The sequence below is a fragment of the Copidosoma floridanum genome, unplaced genomic scaffold (assembly GCF_036245765.1).
Source record: "Copidosoma floridanum isolate Cflo_tuat_1 unplaced genomic scaffold, Cflo_Japanese_pri ptg000001l, whole genome shotgun sequence".
Classification (NCBI taxonomy): domain Eukaryota; kingdom Metazoa; phylum Arthropoda; class Insecta; order Hymenoptera; family Encyrtidae; genus Copidosoma; species Copidosoma floridanum.
In genome coordinates, this window is record NW_028321878.1 from 20,619,217 (window position 1) to 20,636,320 (window position 17,104).

General features: G+C 36.2%; 1 protein-coding gene across 1 annotated transcript; it reads right to left on the reverse strand.

Annotated features, from left to right (window-relative positions):
• Positions 1-10,937: 10,937 nt before the first annotated feature.
• Positions 10,938-16,686, reverse strand: LOC111643937 (uncharacterized). The gene is made up of 5 exons (XM_089593184.1): positions 16,661-16,686; positions 15,778-15,920; positions 14,266-15,622; positions 12,432-14,160; positions 10,938-12,356 (listed from the first exon to the last, which is right to left on the reverse strand). The coding sequence occupies exons 1-5, from the start codon at positions 16,684-16,686 to the stop codon at positions 10,938-10,940; spliced, it is 4,674 nt and encodes a 1,557-aa protein (XP_089449310.1).
• Between the last annotated feature and the right edge of the window lie 418 nt (positions 16,687-17,104).

Below are 17,104 nucleotides of genomic sequence, written 5' to 3' on the forward strand. Positions count from 1 at the left end.
TGCAAGCAATTAAATATAAATTTTTAAATATATCAACAAAGGATCGGACCGTGCCACTTTTTCAGTTGGAAACATTGACGAAATTGCAAACTATGCCAATGGACGCTATATTTGTTCCTCTGAGGGATTTTGGCGTTTTTTGACTTTGAGATTCACGCACGGTATCCTCCAATCTTACATTTAGATGTTCACCTTGAAAATTATCAAAGAGTTTACATAAATTAGCAAAACATTCAACAGAAAAACAACGTTGATGGCGTTTTTTGAACTTTGCGTAATAGATGATTTTACTAAAACTCTTTTGTATTCCGAAGTTGCCGCCTATTACCGATGGGACAGTAATAAGTTTGTGAAAAGAAAACGGGGTAAAGATATTCCAGGCTGGCCAGGAGTAAAAAAAGATTCAGCTATAGGTAGAGTTTATACGATTCATCCCACCCAGTCGGAATACTTCCATCTTCGAATGTTACTTCAATATGTTCGAGGCCCAAATTCATTTGAGTACTTAAAAACCGTTGATGGTGTTACTTACGCAACTTTCAAAGCTGCCTGTTACGCACTTGGTTTATTGGAAAACGATGATCAATGGAAAAACATACTCGCAGATGCTGCTTTGTCTGAGAATCCATCTAAATTACGTGACTTATTTGCTATTATTTTAGTTTTTTGTCAGCCATCGCAACCTCAAATTTTGTGGGATATGTTTAAACAACAATTATGTGAAGATATTCTTCACTCTCGACGAATTCAACTCAACGATTTTTAAGTTGAATTTTCTGAAGAAGTGATCAACAGAGGTTTAATTGAAGTAGAAGACAAGATCATCTCTCTTTTAGAAAAAAATTTGACTGCATTTGGGCTAAATTCACCGGTTCGAGATGAACTCTGTACTAATGATCCTTTGGAACATTCCATCAGACATGGTTATGATCATAACTATTTATATAACTACGTTGAGCAAAATCTTCCTAAGTTGGTTCCAGACCAACGACAAGCTTTTGATCGTATAATTGATAGTGTCTTAAATAGTAGTGGAAAAGTCTTTTTCCTGGATGCTCCTGGAGGCACTGGAAAAACATTCCTAATTAATCTTATGTTGGCCCAAGCAAGATCGGCTGGAAAACTGTCCCTTGCTGTTGCATCTTCTGGCATTGCTGCCACTCTCTTGAGTGGAGGTTGAACAGCTCACTCCACTTTTAAACTTCCATTATGTATTTTTTCCGGAGAAGATTACACGTGCCCGATACGCAAAAATGGCCCACTTGCAAAAATTCTTTAAGATACAACATTTATTGTATGGGATGAGTGCACAATGAGTCACAGAGCTCACATTGAAGCAATTAATAGAACATTGCAAGATTTCAAATCAAACCAGAATTTAATGGGTGGCATTACATTTGTTTTGGCTGGTGATTTTAGGCAGACGTTACCAGTAATTCCAAGAGGAACTAGAGCTGATATTATTGATGCCTGTTTAAAACTCTCTTCCCGCAGGACCCTACTCCTCAACACAGGGCAAAGAGTGCACGCACCGAGTCACGTCCCCATTACACTTTGAATTCTTCAGACATGGGTGACGAACAGCCAACTTTGAACGATATCTTCAACTCGATTCAAAATTTTCGACTTGAGCACAAGTCAGATATGGACAAAGTCCATAATATAGTAAAGTCACAAAATGAAAAACTTGAGATCTTGAAGGCTCGCACAACACTTGTTGAAACTGCACAATTTCTAGTAACCAATATTCCAAGTACAGTTGTTGTATCTGAAAGAGACATCATGAAAAGAATTTTTGAACTGATAGGATGTTCTGACCTGTTGCCTTTCGTGACAGCTGAGTCTCCGTGGGCACCGCGGAAAACATTGAACACTCAAACTCCTGCCCCCCAGGCATCGCGGGGTATACTGGCTCGCGCTTCTTCTGTCGATATGCGAAATCAGATACTTGAGCATTCTTATAAGCTGGCAAAAGCTACTTCAGAAAGTATTTTTGGTTGTGGAGGCAACCAACGTATCTACATGAACCCTTACTTACCTTCGGATTTCTACAAGTTATGGTGCCTCGCAGTTACAGCTCGTAAAACACTTAATTACGCTTTCCCAGTAATTCGCAATTTGACCGCATGTATGCGAATCGAGCGTAACTCTCCGCTCATCCCAATCTTCTCTGAAGCTGATCTTAGAGTACTTACACCAAAACAAAAGCCAGGCCCTAAGTGACGCCAGAAAAAACACTAAGCTTCTTGAATCTTCGAATTACCTTAAAATTGGCCACATCAACGCAAATCGCCTTAAAACCCATTTCAATGAAATCGAATTATATTTTCAGGATGAGAAACTAGATGCCCTTGCCATCTCTGAAACCTTTTTAACTAATTTCGACCGGGACTCTGTCTTACAAATACAGGATTATATGCTTTACAGGAATGATAGAGAGGGAAAGGAGGGAGGAGGAGTGGCGCTTTATGTCAAAAACATTCTTAAAGTTAAAATTAATGCAACATCTGACCCAATGTTTGATAATACACCAGAATTTATCATTGCCACTATTTCATGGCTACATTATTCTTTATTAATAGCGGTTATCTGTCGACGTCCTAATTTGGCATGGCCTCACGCATTTTTTGACACTATTTCCACTTTTTTACCTAAATATAATCATGTAGTAATCACCGGTGATTTCAATATACATATGTTCAGTAAAACCAACGCCTGGGCCTTCCTCCAAAATCAGCTTGACTCTTATTCCCTTATTCTGGTACCTTCTGGCCCAACACATCATGCTCGTTGCCTTGATCAGTTTACTCACACTTGGATAGATCTTTTTATAGTTTATTCTCTTACCGATGTAGTTTTATACCATGAATTACCTACTACCTTCATAGCTGGCCATGATTTTATAACCCTTACACTCGATCTTCGCAAACCATCACCTGACAAAGTCTCTCTCCTCACCCAACACTTACACAGAATAAATACCATAAACTTAAATAATGCATTATCTACCTCATTTAGCCAACCCGACCTACACACAACAAAAAATAAATTAGATCCTCTTCTTACAGGGTTTAATAATGCTCTCATTTCCACGTTTGACTTAGTTGCTCCTCTTAAACCAGTTATTATTAAACCTTCTTTTAAACCATGGATAACTTCGGCAATACGTGTGAACATGAGAGCTCGTGATGTGGCTTATAATCGGGCCTCTAGAACAAATAACCTGGCAGATTTTGAAATATTTAAAGACCTTCGCCGCAAAGCACAAAACGCTATTGACACAGCTAGAAACAAGTTTCTTGCAGACAAGCTTGGTGAAAAGTCTTCTGTCAAGGCAACCTGGTCGGTGATTCGCAAGCTGGGACTCTCTGGTGCCCGTCTCAAAACGCCACTGCTGAGTTTCACGCCGCTAGAACTAATATCCCACTACACTTCTATTTCGTCTACACTACCGTCAACAACTGATAATGAATTATTTCAAATACTTAATATCCCAATCGATCACAATAAACCGGTTTTTTCTCTTCGTCAAGTAACAGACAGTGAGGTCAGATATGAGCAAATCCCAGAAACTTTTTATTTTCTGTCCCTGACAGTTTATTCGATCAGATCTCTATTTTCTTCCAACTTTTGACTGTAGTTTCATTCCCTAGGTATTATTCTAGGTGAAAAATGCAACAACATGTATTAGATGGCTTTTATTATTTAATTAGAGTACATAGAAAAAAGTGTCAAAAACACTAAATTTTTTTTGTCCTTTTCAAAAATGTGTTTCTTTGATACGCTGTAACTTTTGGAGCATAGCTCCAAACGACTTGAAATTTTGGGCAGAGTTAACTATTAACAGAATCTTTGAAAAACTTTCACGATTAGAGGTGTGCTCCTAATTGGAAAAAAATAGTGGAGGCATAAAAATGTGTTGGACTTTAATGTGCTCTCTAATGTAAGCCAGAAATAAAATCATAATTACAAAAAAAGGTCGCGAACATGATTTTAAAAAATCAGTATTTTTACTAGCACATCGCGAATTTTCGTAAAAATCTCCTGAAAATCATTGTTCATCTCTAAGTTTAATGCAATAAACAAATAGCCAGGTCGCTAAATGGATCCCACATATGCAACACGAAAAAAAAGTTGATTTTTGCCCTAGAGTAAAAGGACCTCGAAAAGCGCCAATATTTAAAATTTTGAAAAATTCATAACTTTTTCTGACAGCAATAAACACAAATTTTTCAAGAGATTTTTTATTCTTAAAATTGATTAAATTTTTTTTTTAAATTGTCCAAGCCAAAAATAAACAATTTTTGTAATTATTTAAACAGTAGCATCTTTAACAAAGTATACGATTCTGGTACATTCTTAATGAGTGTATTATGTTAAGATGTGTTAGTAAAAATTAAAAATAAATAAAATTACGTAGTTTATACATTGTTAAGTCTATAATTAGGAGTTTAGTTCCTGTGATAAATTCAACTGTCTGCCGTTTAAGTTTTGCTATTTGTTATTAGTATTCGTATATCCATAACAAATAGCTCACCATATCGAAAAGGAATCATGCGGCAATTTATTACTTTTTAGCAGCTCAGCCTGCGATGTCGGTTCATGAGCTTCGTTTCAAAATTAGATGAAATCGATAATGTAGATTGCAAGTACGTCAACTGTAAAGATGTGTTGAAGGTTCGTTTCTGACTAGTTCCTCGTGTTAAAATCCTATGTTTACATCTTTCGTACGGCGTGTTAATATTTGCAGGATACATTTTTTTCTTATAATGAGCCAAATAACAGGAAAAAAAATTGTCCGAGCCAAAATGATAATTTTTGTTTGTTTGTTTAAACAATTGTTTATAAATTTTGGAGCATTTAATCAAAACCGATGAACATAAGTTTATTTCTTTCTACACTTCGGAACAAGACTTTACACCAAATTTCATGAGTGTGCTCCAAAATTTAGAGGTTTTCACTTTTTTGCCTCAACATAAAAAAGTTACTGGGATTTGCTCATATGCACTTTCGAAATGCAACTCGAACTCTGTTGGCAGTGATAGTATTTCCGCAGCAATGATTCGTCTGTCTTTTAATCTGCTTATTCAACCTTTAGTTACGCTTATAAATAAGTCATTCAATGATGCGTATTTCCCTCTTCAATGGAAAATATCTAAGCTTCCTGAATTTTCGAAAATCGCTGAGCGCCTTGTGCACGATCAATTGTCCAATTATCTCGAATCTTGTAGTCTTCTAAATCAGCATCAAACTGGATTCCGCAGAGGACACAGCACCCAGACAGCCATGCTTCATATCTTATATCCGCTTAGCTATTGATAACAAAAAACTGACTGTCCTAGTACTATTCGATTTTAGTAAGGCGAACACTAAATTGCGACGACCTTTCCATTAAATGGTTTTACAGCTACCTGTCTAACCGCAAGCAAGCTATTTTTAATGACTGACATATAGTATCAGATTGGATTAAACCTACTTCTGGTGTGCTGCAGGGCACTATACTTGGGCCGCTTCTCTTTATGATATTTATTAATGACCTCCCGAGTGTTATCAAATATAGCAAATATAAACTCTACGCAGATGACCTTCAAATCTATCATCACTTCCATCGTGCGAATTTACTTGAGGCCTTTACAGAAATTAGATTCGATGTAAACAGCATCACCGGATGGTCAGATGACAACTACTTAAAAATCAACTACTTGAAAACAATAGCTATGCTTCTAGGTAGCCTCAGTTTTTTGTCCGGGATTGACTTTGCTTCTTTACCTGTCTTTAATCTTGGCGCCATAAACATTAACTTTGTGTCAGAGGTAAAAACCTTAGGTCTGTGGCTCACCCCTAGCCTAAGCTGGGATCGCCACTCTAAACATGTGTCTGGGCAGGTACATAGAGCACTATTCTCACTTAAATTCATTAAGCATGCTTTATCTTTTGAACTTAAAAAGAAATTAGTTGAAACTCTTATTTTTCCACTACTTGACTATATGTCAGTTGCCTACCACTCGATTGATTCAATTTCAAATGCTAGGCTTCATACAGCACTGAACGCTTGCGTGCGTTTTGTTTTCGGCAACATACCCCGCTATTCTAAAGTGACACCGTTTCGACTGTCCCTAGGTTGGTTATCTGTTGAAGGTCGTTGCGACTATTTTTTGGGGTCACTGGCCTACTCAACTATAGCGCAAAACCGCCCGCTCTATTTAGCCAAAAATTTTAATCTCAGCTCAGATGAAGTTAGACGCTCAGCTAAAACTTTGTCCACTTTATTGCTTTGCCCACGTTTTAGAACAGAAACTTTTCGACATTCTTTCCTGATCCAGGCTATTTACTTGTTAAACAGAACTTGCATCCCAGTCTTCGATCCTGCGCTCATTACTAATTTCAAAGAATTTTTAAGGAATTCAATATTAAATAGAGAGAAGATTGAGAATGTGATGGCTTTGAATGAATGACACAGCTGCTAAACTAAGCTAAACTACAACAAAATTTAACCTTAATTCAGCCAAACACACATTTTACACACTATATAAAAATCCTTTTTATTTATTTAGTTATTTTTACCGAGTACTGTCAAATTTCTATTATCATTGTAAGATATAATGTTTAACAAATTCTAGCATACACAAAATTGTACCTATTTCTTTAGCCTTATACCACTACAATCTTAATTAACTTTTACCTACAATCACTTGCTTTATGCAATTCGTAAACGGAACATGTATTAAAACAATATCCATACTATTACACTTTACTTGCATCTATGATTCTACCACACTACTCTTTTTATACGCGTTTTGTAATTTAGTAAATTGTTAACTTGTAATTCATTGCATAAACTTACTCAAATCTGTATTTTTACAAATCATGTTGTATATTTCAAATGTATTATTATCAGAGGGCCAGACATGGCATAGTCACAAGGCCTCAATTAAGTGCAATCTAAATCTAAATCTAAATCTAAGAGAAGTGAAGGAGATTCATTTGCTCATGCCCTACCTTTCCCTTTTACATACGAAGTTGACAGGATTTCAATATAATTTAACCTTAACATTATGACAGAATATTATTAATATTTACTAATGCTAAGCACCTGTCGTTTGTTCAACTAAACTCGTTGCAAAATGAGCGGTGAAAATCGCTTAACAATTCGATTGATGCTCGGGTGAACAAGCGATTGGTGATTTATTAATTAATACTACTACTTAAACGCCAAAACAGTGGCTACGGCTGTAATAACTTGTAATTATAATATTAGTGATGGTAGTTATAATAATAATAATAATAATAATAATAATAATAATAATAGTAATAATTGAAATAATGATAATAAGAACAGCAGTTGTTAGAATAATAGTGCTTTGCCTGTCGCGAGTTAACAAAATTTGTTTTACTGGTAGTTTGAATATTTATAATGTTACAAAAATAATACGGAATTTTGGTAAAATTTTAGTCAACATGTTTTTCTGCTGCTAGTAGTTGGAGAGGGAGTCGTCTCGTGGTACCCTAGGGAATCAGAAACTCTGTTACCCCTATTGGAGGGACTCTCTCTCCGAGTCAAGAAAAAGGGAAGGGTTACTTTCCGTTTTCCTTTACATTCGGGGAAAAGTATTAGCAATAAACTAGATTACAAATTAGACTATTGCAGTATGTTTATGAAATTATTAATTCGATGATCAGCATAGGCCAGTGTGCATGTACATAAATTATCATTGTATTGCAGGTCTCAGTAACTTGCAGGTGATTCACCTCTTTTCAGGTGCACGTTGGCCTTTACACGAGTGCCTTCAAAACAACATTCCTAGGGAATGTGCAGGCGAAAAGAATTTGTTTGTAATTTTAGTCTACCAACATTACAACATTATAAAGGGCTTATAGCGTATAGTTCTTTTGATTACAATTTAAAGTCTTTTTTACAAGTTATGCGATAGGCTTAAGAGGTAGCGCAATTTTCTAAAATAATTTTTGTTTAATTGTTTTTCTTATTATTTTTCAATGAATTTACAAGGTGCTATCATTAGAGTAATATTTACAGTCTTTTTTATATGTTACCCAAAGTGTTGTGGTAGGTTAAAGAGGTGCCACAATAATAACTTGAATACATCTTTTATTATTTTCTACAAATATTGTTTCAAATACTCAAAAATATAATTTACGATATCAAAAAAAACTTTATTGCCAGTCTGTAAGTTAAAAAGTTATAACACATTCAAAAAAACCATTTTTCCACTATTTTTTTGTAATATATCACAGTAGACTGATCATATATATACATATATATACACACACACACACACACACACACACACACACATATATATATATATATATATATATATATATATATATATATATATTTTTTTTTTTTTTTTGCTAAAAACATGTAGAGTCTTAAATGCTTAAAATCAGAGATCTGTTATTTGTGGCACGTAATTTAATGTGTTTTAAGTAGGCTTCGCAAAGAAAACGTCCCATACTTAATAAAAAAAGTCTTTTTTTGGTTCTTCATTCTTAGGAAAAAATGTTCGACCCCTTAGACTTTCAGATAGTACAGAGTAAAAAATTAATAAAATTAACATCTAGTCACCAGAAGCCACAAACAATAAAATTTTTTAATGCTTCGTATTATGCTAATAATGTTTTAGTCCGTTTTTTTAATACTACGGCCACGCAAAAAAATTGTTGTACTTAATCTCGAAAACGTATTTAGGAAAAACTAGTTGACAATCTTTAAAAAAATGTTCTGACTTAAAAATTATATATTTTTTGAATAATTTTACTAATAACAATACAGTAAAGCTCAACAATAAGGATTATAATATTTGAATTGCTAGAAACTACTGTAGAATCTGACTGTTTGTATACGTACTCATTAGGGTGGCGCAAAAAAACCAAATATTTTTTTTTTTAAGTGTCAATTGAAAAAATGTTAATTTTTAATGTGATAAAAACTTTCTTCAAAGGATAGTTAAAAAAAAATTGTTGAGAGGTCACTCCAAATTTCTTAAGACTTAAAAAAATGGCCAAAAACTGAATTTTTTTTCACGTATATTTTTTTTCTCGTTACGGTATAATTTTACAGACCAAAAAATACTTGTTTGTACGTAATATAGCATCTCATCCTGTTGCCCTTACAGAAAGTATAATCTTTTTAGATTTAATATGATAGCAAATTGTTATTTATATAAAAAAAGTAAGCTATTAAAGTCCGTACGGTGTTGCTATCTAATCTAAAGGCGAGTCCTTATATTAACTGTCTTTTAATTATAATTGTTACTTATAATCTTTGATAGATTGCTGAGAAACTTTCTGAAAAAACAAGCTTGTATATTATGCATACAATTCATTTATTTGAAATTTGAGACGAGAATGATAAAAACGAAACTATTCAGTATAGAATTCCTGTAGTATAGTTTGAAAAAAATTTACTAAAAGTTTATACACTATAAGATAAAAAATATAGGGATAACGTTATGAAGTTTTATACTAACTCCCCATTTTTTTAGATACAGGAGTGTGTAGCGTATGTCTTACAAGAAGAGTTACGCACACTTTCATGGACTGTGGGCACTTCGCTTGTTGCAAGGACGACGCAATAAAGTTATTTAATGCCCATCTACCATCTGCTGAAAAATACTCGATTTGTAAAGCTCTCATAAACCATGAACCAAAAAGAATTTGCATGAAATAATTGAAAACGTTATTTCTAAAATCGTAAATACTACTTTTTATAATAAATAAATTTAAAAATATTAATTATTTATTGTATCAATTTAACTTAGAATTGTTTAAATATTATTATAGTGTATATATATATACATATACATAAACATACATATTATGTAAAATATGTAGTAAAGGTTTATTATAAATTATATACTAGTAATTAAAAATATACAAAACTGTCAGAGTTGGTGGCTCAGAGATGACGGTAGGCACTCGCGAAGGAAAAAAACACAAAAGATTTGATCTCACAAAGTATTATAATAAACGTATTACAGCAAGGTCAGCTTTAGGTTGTTACAGTGAAAGTAGTTTAACAGCGGTAACGTGGCGATCAAGAAGAGAGAGTGTATCGGTCGGCTGCCGGAGAAGTAGAGAGAGTCGTCAGACGACCACGAAGAGCTCAAGTGATTGTAGTGCCTGATGTATCCATAAGGCGGCGCATGTGTGAGCAAGACGGGAACTTTGATTGCTCAAAGCTCACTTTCTTGACACTCCCTCCCTTTGAGTCAATCTAGAATTTCGTCTGAGATCCAATCAACTCTGAAAGTTACATCTGAAGATTGATTTTACTCTGAAGTTATGATTCGGTGGTCTCAATGGAATCATTGTCTTCCTGGTTTGACATATCTGAAATGAATATAAGTAGTTACAATGTGCGATTCGTGTAAATGTAAGTCGATCATTGAATACTTAATATTTTATCTCTGAGGTAATTGTGGCTTTCTGTGGGCAACGGTTTTGTCATTATATCGGCTTCATTCTCTGAAGACGAGATCCACTGAACTTTAACTTTGTCTTGTTGCACACAGAATTTAACAAAATCTCCATGAGTATTTGCCATATGGCTCTTTGAACCCGTGGTTTCTCTCTCTTTTAATTGACTCTGAATTGTCTTTATGTCATCGTCGAAATTTTTCAATCTATGACAACCATCCATTTGAGTGCATTTTATTGCTGATTGATTGTCACACCAAATTGTGACTGGGTATAAAGTTTTTCCTATCATGTTTCTGATCGCCTTGTCCAGAGAAATCAATTCTTGACAAGCATCGCTCATAGCTAAATATTCAGCTTGACAAGTAGAGAGAGTTACATACGATTGTTTGTGGCTTCTCCAGTTTATAGTGTCTCCAAAAAGCTTTATAATAAAACCTCCTGTTGTTGAAGAATCCTCCAAGTCTCTGAAGCTGGTATCAGTCATGGCATATAGGTTATCTTCTTTTCCTCTGACTCATATCTAAAGTACCTCTGATGTATCTGAACACTCTTTTGACATCTTTCCAATCTTTTTCAGTGGGTTCCAACTGTCTTCTAGATAGGTAATTAACTGCATATGAAATGTCTGGTCTGGTAGCTCCTGCCAGATAGAGAAGACTTCCAATTGCCTCTCGATATGGAGCTTTTGTCCGCTGCGCTACTCCTGCAGTAGTAAGCTCTGAATTTTTAAGTTCTCTATTATTTACTTGTCTAGTTACCATTGGAGTTCTCTGAGGTTTGCTATCAAGCATGTTGAATCTTTCCAAAATTTTCTTCGTGTATTCTGATTGGGAAAGTGTTAAAATTCTTTGACTTCGGTCTCTGGAAATTTTTATACCTAGAAACTGTTTTGGTTCTCCCAAATCTTTCATCTGAAATGTTGTACAGAGTTTAGATTTGATTGCCATTAATCTACTTGCGTCATTTCCAGTTAACAGGATATCATCTACATACAGTACTAGAATAATCATCTGATTATTTTTACGCCAAGTAAAAAGACAAGGTTCGTTTATGTCTTTTTCTAAGCCTAGTTTTATTGCTTCTTCGGTGAAGCGTTTATTCCATCTCTTTGGGCTGATTCGAAGACCGTAAATCGATCTTTTAAGACGACAGACCTTTTTGCTCTTGAATTCTTCTTCGCACTCTATTCCTTCTGGGATTTCCATAAATATGTCTTCTTCTAGTGTCCCATTTAGGAAAGCGGACTTCACATCCATCTGACAGACGTCTAGGTCGTATTTGTTAACTATAGCTAGTGCTGCTCTGATAACTGCCAGTCTAGATACTGGGGCATACGTTTCTCTGAGTTCATACTCCCTCCTGTCTTTAAAACCTCTGATAACTAATCTTGCCTTGTAAGTTATTTTACCTTCTGAGTCCAGTTTCCTTTTGAATACCCATTTCGAATCTATCGTGTGTACTTTAATACCATTTTTATCCAGGGAGGGTCGATCTATTATTTCCCACACGTTGTTAGATTCCATGGATTTGAGTTCATCAGTGATTGCTTCCAGCCACTTTTCTTTATCAACTGAATTAACCGCTTCTCTGAAGTTGATAGGATCTTGATTTGTTCTGGCTATAAAAGCATGAGTCAGTTCATCCTCTGAGTTTATGTTTTCTAAGTCGGTAATTCTTTTTAATGTGAAATTGATGTCAGGAGATGTATCTTTTTGCGCCAACCTCAAGTGGGACCATGTTGGTCTGTTAATTCTAGCTGTTCTGTCTGGCAGCTTTCTCGTCTTTGGCTCGATCTCTGCTGTCGTCTGATCAGCTTCTCTTTTCTTTGGTCGGCCTCTCCTAGCCTTGCTAGACTCGTGTGCATGATTAGGTTCTAGTATGTCTTCAGAATGTAGAGTTTTGTTATTTTCTGTCTCTGATTGGAAATTTCAGTTTTCCAAGATCTCGGTTTCATTGAGTTTTGTATTTCTTCTGATGTCTTTATATACTATTTTTTCATTAAACTTGACATTTCGAGAAATGAAGAATTTCTTGGTCTCTGGATGCCATAACAGGTACCCTGTTAGGGTAAAACCTACTACTATGGCTTTGAGTGCTCTCTCTGAGAATTTTGTTTTGGTTATTGGGATTTTAGCATATGCTAAACACCCAAAGCGTCTGATTTTGTCTAAATGGGACTTCTGACTCTGATTTATTTTACTTATTGGTGTTTCGGAATTAATACTTGAATGAGGAGTTCTGTTGTATATATGAGTGGCCACTTCAGTAGCCAATGACCACATGCTAGCGGGTAGTCCTGAATCGAGCATGAGTGCTCTAATTTTCCATTGAATGGATTTATTGAATCGCTCTGAAGTGCCATTAAGTTCAGGAGTGTGTGGTGGAGAAAATTCCCCCACTATCTTTTCTTTTTCCATAACCTCTGAGAACTTTCCTCCAGTAAATTCTGTTCCATTGTCTGTTCTAATATAACAAACCTTGGCATCTGTACCTAATAAACTTCTGACATGTTTGAGGTACTCTTCCAAACAGTCACCTGCCTGGTTTTTGTTTCTGACGGAGTATGCTTTGGCATATCTAGAATGATCGTCTATAAAGACTATGATAAAACGGTTATCTCCTGGGTACGAGTCTGGTTTTATGGGACCCATTGTATCTACATGTATTCTTTCTAATGGTCTGTTGGCTTTGACTCTAACCTCTGTGAAAGGTAATTTTTCCATTTTGGCTAATTTACATGTTTCACAGTCCATTATTGAATCTGTGAATTTTACTTTTGATAAAATGTCCTCAGATTTTTGTAATTGTTTTAAATATTTTAAAGATGCGTGTCCCAATTTAGTGTGCCACATCAGGCCTTCGTCTAACTTCTTCTGAATGTTAATAATGTTGTTGGAACTTACATCTGATATAATTTTGTCGATTTCATCTGAGTTTCTGTTGTCTAAATCAATGTAGATTTTTTTCAGTAGCAGATTGTTTGGTTTTAGTGAAGTATGATCTTCTGATTGCTCTTCTGAATTATTGAGTTCATCTTTCTTCTCCCTCCCAATCTCAGACTGGGTATTCTCTGGACTGATAGACTCATCCATAGACTCTGAGTTTTGACTGTTGAGAATATCCACAATGTCTGTCTGAGATTGTGTCATGAACTCGTCCAGTGAGACTATCTGTGCCGAGAACTGATATTTATTCCAATTTCTAGTTTTTACAGTGGTTTGATTTTCAACTTCTAACTCTATTATCCAGTTCGGTTTCTCATATACGCCTGAGATATATATTTTTCCCGTTTCCTTGTCAAAGATTTCTAGATATTTGTCATCTAAATAGATGCCTAAACCGGCATCGGCAAATTGTCTTAAGGAGATCAAGTTGTTGGAGATGTCCTTCGCAGCTATCACGTTTGTTAATTTAAACTGTTCATTTAAATTTAGTTTAAAAATTAAGTCGCCTTTCCCATCAATAATGATGTTGGCTGAGTCGTTTTTATTTGCACTTCTGATGAATTCATTGTTGCATTTTTTAAAATTTGTTAGGATAATTCCTTTGTTAACAACGTGATGAGTTGCTCCGGAATCAGCAATAAAAGATAATTTAGTTTTACCTCTGTAGTTATCTTTATGATTACCTGTTAACATAGCCTTAAATTTGGTTGCTTGTTGTTGTTTGGCTTGTGTACTCATGTTACCTTGCTTTTTATTTACACGGCCATTACCTCTGAATTTAAAATTACCGTTGCCTTTGCCTCTACCATTACCTCTGAGCTTGCTATTGTTTTTACCTTTATTATTATTATTGTCATTAGAATTATTTTTAACATACCCATCTTTAGGATGATTCCTGTTTGGGCATGCATCTCCCTTGTGGTACTCGAGATCCTGGCAGTAAAAACAGTACCAGAGTCCATACTGGCTTAGAGGACAGTTAATGAGTCTATGACCGAGTTTGTTGCATCGGAAACACTTAGTGTCCTTATTCGCCTGGTCGTTGACTCTCTGACTGCCTGTAGCCATGTTGGCCCTGGCCTGCTCTGAATTCAACTCTGATTGATTTCTTTCAGCCTGCAATTGTATTAGACTTGTCTTCATGTCTTCAAGACTCATCTCAGTATTTGTGGTCTGTCGCCTAACCATGTTGGCTGTACGCAGCTCTGAGAATTTGTCTGCCACGGCTTGGTAAAAGGCTGACCTCTTTTCCTCCTCAGTCAGAGGTACCATACCGTCTGAGTTTTCATACTCTCTTACTATATGATCAAACCTGTCAATAAAGTCATTGACTTTCTCTTTCGTTGTAATTTTAAGACGATATAGTTTGGCTCTGACTGACGAGGCTGTTATATTGGCTTCAGCCATTCTAAAGGATTTTAATTTATTTATAATTTCTCTGGGGTCTGCAATGTTTAGTACCTTTATGTGATAGTATTCATCTAAGTGATTAATTAGCAATTCTCTAACTAGACTCTTCTTAAATTCGATTTCATCTGAAGTGTATTTATCAATTAAGTTACTATTTTCTATGAAATCTGAAAGATCATTAGTTTTTAATTCTGAAGTTAAGTGATCAAACCAAACATTGAAAGACCCTTTTTGAGTCAGAATGTAGTTTTTCTTAAAAAAAGGTTTAGAAGTATTCTTATTTGAATCAATTGATTTTCTGAGATTGTCTAGTGAATTATTTAGATTATCCAGTCTATCAGTGTCATCTAAGCTATCTCGATTATATGGTCTCTGATTAATGTTACCAAAGGGGTTTGGGAGAGGATTATTATGGAGAGTAAAGTCACTCATATTCGTGTTTCTTTGAAACCTCTGATCGTTAATGGTAGAGTTAAATAAAGGTGGTACCTCTGAGTTTCTATGGGCTCTCTGAGAGTCCTGGATGGACTCTGTGGCACGTGTCAAGCTGTTAATCTTAGTGGATACTAGATTGAGAGCTTTGGTCATGAGGTTGGCAGCCTGAACAAACTCCGGAATCTTTTCTGTTGCACTGGACATGGCGTCTGCCGCCCTTTCCATCTTTGTTGACAGTGTTAGAAGCTTGTCAATCGCCGTATCCCAAGATTGGATTACTTCTGCTTGTTCGACTCCAACGTTCCTAATTTCAACAATCTCTGGTTGCTGAATGGTGTTGTCAGTGTCCTCTGATCTTAGTTGAGGGGTAGTCGTGTTCTCCGACAACTCTGAAATTGTGAATCATGTCTCTAGATTGTTTGGATTTTGCAGAAGTTGAAGCTGCTGGTTTTATATTGCCAGCACCTCGATAGGCCTCTCTGATATAAATGATTCACACTCTGATACTCTGGAAAGAACAAGTAGGAGAAAAAAACATTCTCACCTTCCTCTGAGTTGACAACTGGTAAATCTTGAGGACTGTCCCTTGGAGGTGTTTCGGTAAAGTTGGACTCTACGTTTATTTGGGACTCTTGGTCTTGTTCATTCTTCTGAGAAACAGCCCTCGTTGTTATTGTTGACACACATCTGAATATACCAAACACAAGAAATTAATATGCATGCATGCATTTATTATGTGGGCGTGTTCTCGTACACGGACGGCACTGCCTGCCCGGTTGGAATCAACACCTGGCTTGTTAGCCCCGCTAACCTCAAATCTCACACACGCGCTCCCTCCCAACTCGTGTCACCGCACTGCGTGTAACTCGAAAAAAAACGTGGGAAAGAGGTGCACTCGCGCATGTAAAACCGAAGCTTCGCGAGAAAAAAAACTAACAGCCCCTCTCCGCAATGGTTAAGAAGGTCAACTGCTGCGGGAGTTTATTAACTTGCAGCACCGCTTGCAAGTTACGTACCTATAGGTACATACACCTATTCGAAGGATGTAGATTTATCAAACTGACAGCACCAAATTAGTAGGAAAAAAAATGTACTCTGAATAAGAAAGGAAGTAGTGAAAAAAATTTAGCCTCTTCAAGCAAGAATTCGCGTATGTTGTTCACGTGCTTGTAGCTCTCGAGGCCCGTGCGCGCCAAAAAATGGCGGCCTCGCTCAGGTCTGCGTGATCGTGGTGTTCGCGCGGGCTTTTATTATATCGACCACCAGCACGCGCTTCTACTTTGAACTACGCTGGCCGCACGCGGACAATGAAAAAAAAAACTTTAACAGCACTGTGCCCTGCACCATTCGCTCACGCACATTATCACCCTGACGCAGGAAACACGATATGGAACCTCTGAAGCAAGACACTCTGAAAAAGTACTCACTGCTTTCCTCCTCTGAAGCCCTTCATGGCAAGGCCGGCTCGTCCTCTCGAGAAAAAAAAAGTGGGGCCCATAACCTGTCAGAGTTGGTGGCTCAGAGATGACGGTAGGCACTCGCGAAGGAAAAAAACACAAAAGATTTGATCTCACAAAGTATTATAATAAACGTATTACAGCAAGGTCAGCTTTAGGTTGTTACAGTGAAAGTAGTTTAACAGCGGTAACGTGGCGATCAAGAAGAGAGAGTGTATCGGTCGGCTGCCGGAGAAGTAGAGAGAGTCGTCAGACGACCACGAAGAGCTCAAGTGATTGTAGTGCCTGATGTATCCATAAGGCGGCGCATGTGTGAGCAAGACGGGAACTTTGATTGCTCAAAGCTCACTTTCTTGACAAAAACACTCTTGAATATATAAATTTTAAAGAATAAACCAATTCTAATTGTATGTG

What these genes read in the sequence shown, in the direction of transcription:
- LOC111643937 (XM_089593184.1), bottom strand. Translation starts at nt 16,686, where the DNA reads ATGAAGGGCTTCAGAGGAGGAAAGCA. An exon ending in AGTTGTCAACTCAGAGGAAG is followed by an intron (nt 15,623 to 15,777) that starts GTGAGAATGTTT and finishes TCACAATTTCAG; the next exon opens with AGTTGTCGGAGAACACGACT. An exon ending in AGGAATCATCCTAAAGATGG is followed by an intron (nt 14,161 to 14,265) that starts GTATGTTAAAAA and finishes TTTTAAATTCAG; the next exon opens with AGGTAATGGCCGTGTAAATA.